Genomic DNA, 6,194 nt, shown 5'->3' with positions numbered 1-6,194 from the left:
GTTCCCTGAAGACGTTCCACATGAAAAATAACCTACTCACAATGAACCAAAAATACAAACAAACTAAGCTAGTTTCAATTATACTTATGATTATATTTAAACCAACGTTTGATACGGACAAATCTTGATCCTAGACAAAGAAACATTCTTAAACCTGCTATGACTTCGTGTCTTTACCTGGTAGACAGAATCATTAAGAATTTTACACCTCTAATTTGCTATGTTGCTCCTCCCTGGACTTAGACAATGGCAGCCAGCACATTCCTTTGATTACCATGTTCCGCTTTCTTTATAACATGGGACGTTGTGTTCTCTGGCTTTTTAAACTTGGCATATATATCACCTTTGTAGAATTCTCTTGTTCTTAAAACAAGAACTAAAGAAACCAGAGCCCCGAAGACTGTCACGAGTGTCAGAATGAGAAATGAGAGCTGAAAACATTTAAGCGCGCTCTTAGATGAACAAGTCCCGATAGCAGTACACTGATTTCTTGTCTCTTGGTCGTACAAGTATCCCACAACTCTCACAGAGAGGAGATAAGATCCCAAGGGGCTCGCAACCGATCCTAAATTACAAAGAGTAGCATAATACTTGAGGCCAAATAACTCTGAGATGACAGCATACATTACAGGCCATTGGGATCCCAGACACAGTCCAATTATAATGGACGCTACGTACAGTGAACCCGGAAGAGCGAAGGCTATGAAAATATAAGCAATGCAAGAAATAAACATAGAAATGGTAAACATCAGGGGCCTGGGAAATCTATATTTCTGAAGGAGGATTTCTGATGAAAAGCCAGCAACAACACGGCCTAGAAAATTCCATATGCTAATAAGAGCAACGAAGGTGCTTATATTCGTGGCGTTATATCCAAGAGCTTTCCCAATCTGTCCCATATTATCAATGGCAGTTAAAGTCGATCCAAGTGCACAAGTACAGGCTAAAAACAGAATCAGCATATCGAGGCTTACTAGAGCTTGGGGAATTGTGAAGTCGTCTCCTCTTTTCGGGCTTCTGAAGAATTTCACAATACGGGATATCTCAGAATACTGCACTATGATGTCATTGCTATGATCAGTAATATTCTTTGTGCTGCTCATAGCTTCTCCTTCATTGATATCTACGTAATGTTTGGGATCTTCATTTTCTTTTGTACGCCGACTAATTTTGTCATCACCTACAACTTCAGTTTCTACAGTTGAGATTGCGATCTCGGTGGAAATCTGTTGCTGCTTCTTTTTGTCCACCTCTGCCTTAGCAATCACCACAACGGGAAGCGAAAGGAAAACCACGATAACTGCAACAACAATTCTGTAGCCTGCATTAGGGAAATTCTTCCGCATATTCTCGACTACGATGAAAACCATAAGAAATCCCGCTAGTCCTAGAGCTATGTAGATAAAATGGTAGAACCGCTTCAGCTCATTTTTCTCAGTTGTCTCTTTTGTAGGACGAACTATAAACATTACAATCAGAGACACAGCACTAGGCAAGTAACCAAGAAGCAGAATCACACCAGCAGATGCACTGGCACTACTCCCGTAAACTGCAAGATATATCTGACTGAAAATTGCTCCACTCAAACCCACAAATCCTTTCAGAATGCCCAGCACAACTCCCCGGCTCTGAGGGAAATTCTTGACACAGGTAACCAGAGATCCTGTGACGGCAAATGGATGAGAATTAGCTCCAATAGTCATATACACATACATCTGCCATAACTTCGGCTTGGCGATTCTTTGGGTGACAGACAACCATAACATTAAATAGCCAACAATATTCATGATGGCTCCAACTCCAAGAACAACCCATGGAGGGCAGACCTCATTGACGAGACCTGCATCAATCCCAACATTAGTACCCAGATCCTTGGAAAACGCCAAGGAATTCAGTGTGCTCTGATCATAGCCCAGGGAAGTTTTTATTGCTTGTGAATAGAGCCCAAATATGTATGTGCCACCAGCACATGACATAATAAGGAACGACGCAAATACTACAAACCATCTTCCCATGATCACTCTTTTGGCCAAATCAAACACCTCCTTTCCCTCCATCATCTTCACCCGTGCAACACAGGAACGACCACAATTTCTTTTGGATCGAATGTATTAATGGTTTTTCGATCCCACACAAAAGTGCACTGACAGTCGAATGTTTACCACGAGACAACTAAACCAAAGGTCAGGATAATTGCGTATGCGCTTGCTTAAATAATAAGAAAACTTTCTTAAGCCAGGTATGACTTCGTGCCTTTCCCTAGGACATTCCAGAAAGAATCATGCACAATTTTATACCTCCAGTATAAATCTAATCATGGAGATAATTGCGTATGCGCTATGTTAATAATAAATTGAGCATCTGAATCCGTGGAAAGCGCACTACGTCAAAAGGATGCCCTATATTTAAGTGTAGTGACTTAAGATGTCATAAAGATTCGAAAACGAACCTAATGAGAACAAATTCTGCATTTTCCAATACGTTTATGGTGTTCTTGGCCAATCAAAGAGATTTGAAAACAAACAAAATGAAAAACGAAGTCTGCAATTTCTATGCCGTGAGAAAGTCTTCGGTTGATTTTCTAAACCAAGGTCTTGATTGTTTTATGTCTTTCAGATCGTTACGAAGACGATGAGCCTCTGCGGTTTTGATAAAAATATAGTGGACTGATCAGGCCTGTGACGAAACTTAAGCTCAAATCCGGGTCGTTTCTTTAACCCGCTGTGACGCAAATGAAATCATAATCTGAGCTGAGGTGAAGCAGCAAAATCCATTATCAGATCTGAGATGAGGTGAACGAGCGGAACGGAAGAATCTATTATATTCATTGCTGAGTCACAACCACTATAATGATAATAGCCATTATGGTTAGTTAGCAATTATATGCTAAAATATTGATTGCTGATTCACAACCACTGTAATGATAATAGTTTTATAATGATTGGTGGGTGGTTTGTAAGGGTAGTCACTTTAACTTTATTGGTTAAACTCTCCACCAAAAATGGAATGCAAATTATTGAAAAGTAGTCCTTGCATGTTTTTCATTATTAAATAGATTTTAGAATAAATGAAGAAATTTTTAGAGACAATAAGATTGGATTTAGAAATATAAATAGTTTATAAATATATATCATTTTAATAACTACTCAATTAATTTAGTTCAGAGAGATTATATTTTAATACTTATTTTTAATATTTTAATATTTATTTTTAATTTTAATTTTTAATAACTACTCAATTAATTTAGTTCAGAGAGATTATATCTTAATACTTATTTTTAATATTTTAATATTTATTTTTAATTTTAATGGTTAGATTCATCAACACTAATAATATCTATGTGTGGTTTAAAAAACTAAAAAATTATTGTTTCTAATAAATTGATGAAGATATTGGTTAGCTGATTTTTGGGTCCACAAAATTGAAGAGATATATCAGCATTGTTGATAATCCAGGGAATGAGGTGATAGCGCATATTAATGTGCTTTATCTTATTTTGATACACATGGTTCTCTCACAATGACATTACCAAGCAATTATGAAAAAAATAGAAGTTGGCTACATCTCCACTTGTGCAAGACCTCTCAAAAGTTCTCTTAGCCATATTGCATGTCATGCTATTGTAGTTCCTACTACATATTTTTCTTATGTGGAAGATATTGAGACATTGAATTGTTTTTTAGAAGTCCACGATATCGAATATGGACCCAAACAAAAAGCATATCCTAAATTGTTTTTTTCTATCATCGATACTACTAGCAAACTCACTATCTCTGTATTCTGTAAGAGTATTTCCTTTAGAACTTGTGTACCACAATCCATAATTACTTGTACATACATTATCCCTCAACATTATTTTCCCCACTTTCTATAGAGATTCCTTGGTAGATTCCATAAATTGAGAAATCAAACTAACTACATACATAATATCAAGTCCAGTTGTAGTAAGGTACATTAGGTTTCTAACAAACCTCTTAGGTAATGCTAAATAAACTCTTGTTCCATCATCTTTCATGCTCAATTTTGTTCATTTTTCAATAAGTGCATATGATGGTTTTTCATTTTCATCTTGAACTTATTTAAGATACAAGCTACATACTTTTGTTTACATATGAAAACTAGTAGATCATATTGCTTAACTTCAATTCCCAAAAACCACTTCAGAAGATTGGGCTCTCTCATCTAATGTTCCCTTTTGTGGCAGCTTTGAATTTATATTTCCTAGTATATATCATGTCATCAACATAAATATAAATTATAAGGAATTTACCATGATCTGATTAAACTATATGGGTTTTACATTATTCTGATTTGGTGCAGATATTGGGCTCATTACTACTACTATTGAACCTAGTGTCAAGTAAATATGAGTCAATGCAACTAGACCAAGCTCTTGGACCTTGTCTCAAGCCATAAAATGATTTCTTCAACTTATACAAGTTATACTCCTCACCTTTTACATCAGATCATGGTATTTGATCTACATACACCTTCTCTTCTAGTTTTCCATTCAAGAAGGTTGAATTCCCATCCACCTTGTACATTAGCCAATTTTTCTAGGATGCAATAGCTAACAAATATTTAATAGTATCCAAACTTGCTATTGGAGCAAGGGCTCCATTGTAGTCAATACTTTGTTGATGAGAAAATCCTTTGGCATTTATGTTGACATTACCTTACTCTACCTTTCTTATCCCATCAAATTTTTTCATGTACACCCACTTAACACCAATGCTAGTTATATCCATTTGGAGATCAACAAGATCCCATGTCTTATTCTTTCAAATAGCTTCAATTTCTTCATTCATGTTTTGTACACAATGCTATTCCTTCATTGCCTCTTCAAAATAAGTATGCTAATAAGGAAAAATGAACTTGTTGATCCACGCCATAACATTTTTCATATATTAACATTGGTGTCCTTGTTTCCTAATTTCTCACCAAAATTACTAACCCCATGCTAGAAGAAGGTCTATCTCTTTCATTTCTTACAAAATTGTTGGCCCTCTACCGAAAGAAGAATAATTTTGTTTTCTTTGCATCGATGACCTTAGCAATCTTGGTGGAGGGGCTTATTGTCTTGAAATTTCCACATAGTCATCTATTGCGAGAGTAAGATTTATACTACCATTACTTCATTCTCTTGATCATTCCAATGTTTTTTATCCAAAAATTTTACACATCTTTTCAACAAAAATTTCTTAGTGGATAGATCATATAATCTATATTATTTTGGAAATTCGATGTATCCAATAAAAATGCATTTTATGCTATTGTTTTTGAGTTTCCTCCTAAGAACATCTAGGAAATATACATATGAAATACAGACAAAAAATATAGAAAGAGAAACACTTGAATTTTTGCCACTCCATGCTTCCTTAAGCACCATACCGCTCACACTATTTGTTAGATATCCATTCAATATAAATACTGGGAAAGGAACAACCTCAATGCAAAAAATCATTAGGAAACTTTTTATCTTTAAACATACTCCTAGCCATGTTCATAATATTTTGATTCTTCCATTCAACCACTCCCTATTGGAGTGTATATGGTCAAGGGCTTCCTTATAATTCCTTATTGTATAGAAAAATTTATGAACTCCTTCAAGCCATACTCTTCTCCTTCATATTTTATGAGAACTTTGTAATTTTTGCCACTCTGTGTCTCTTTAACAACCTTAAGTTCCTTGAACTTCGTAGATGTATTTAATATTTTTTGAGGAAATAAAATCAAAATTTCCTACTAAAATCATCAATAAATTTCATAAAATAAAAAATACCATCAATGGATTGACTTTGCATTGGTTCAAATTGATCCGTGAAGAAATTCTAGATGATCATTTCTTTTATAGGAGGTTTATAGAAAACTATCTATTTCACATTTTCCAAGAATGAAAATTTCACAAGCACAAATTGTTGCATTCAATATGGGCAATCCCTTAACCATTGATTTCTTTAGGAAGGGACTAAGACTCCTAAATGATATGTTACCATACCTAAGATTCAACAACCAAGTATCAACTATGCTTGAGACATTTTATGTGTATGAATTTCATATATTTACACTTCTTAGATTCAATGAGAAAATTCTATTCCTGGCCATTTGGACCTTTGGAAAACGTGTCCTACTACTTTAATTATCTAATATTGTGCATAGGGAATCTCTATATTCATATCATAATAATGTTGAAT

At 34.9% G+C, this 6,194-nt stretch overlaps 1 protein-coding gene across 1 annotated transcript; it reads right to left on the bottom strand.

Annotated features, from left to right (window-relative positions):
• Window positions 1-239: 239 nt before the first annotated feature.
• Window positions 240-2,015, bottom strand: LOC149204044 (protein NUCLEAR FUSION DEFECTIVE 4-like). The gene has a single exon (XM_089397017.1). The coding sequence runs from the start codon at window positions 2,013-2,015 to the stop codon at window positions 240-242; it is 1,776 nt and encodes a 591-aa protein (XP_089253143.1).
• Window positions 2,016-6,194: the final 4,179 nt, after the last annotated feature.

This window comes from Pinus tabuliformis, chromosome 1_2, assembly GCF_031772625.1.
Source record: "Pinus tabuliformis cultivar Carrire ecotype Pingquan chromosome 1_2, CPIR1, whole genome shotgun sequence".
NCBI lineage: Eukaryota > Viridiplantae > Streptophyta > Pinopsida > Pinales > Pinaceae > Pinus > Pinus tabuliformis.
The sequence above is the reverse complement of the archived record's forward strand: the minus strand, read 5'-3'. Positions and strand labels throughout refer to the sequence as shown.

What these genes read in the sequence shown, in the direction of transcription:
- LOC149204044 (XM_089397017.1), bottom strand. Translation starts at nt 2,015, where the DNA reads ATGGGAAGATGGTTTGTAGTATTTGCGTCGTTCCTTATTATGTCATGT.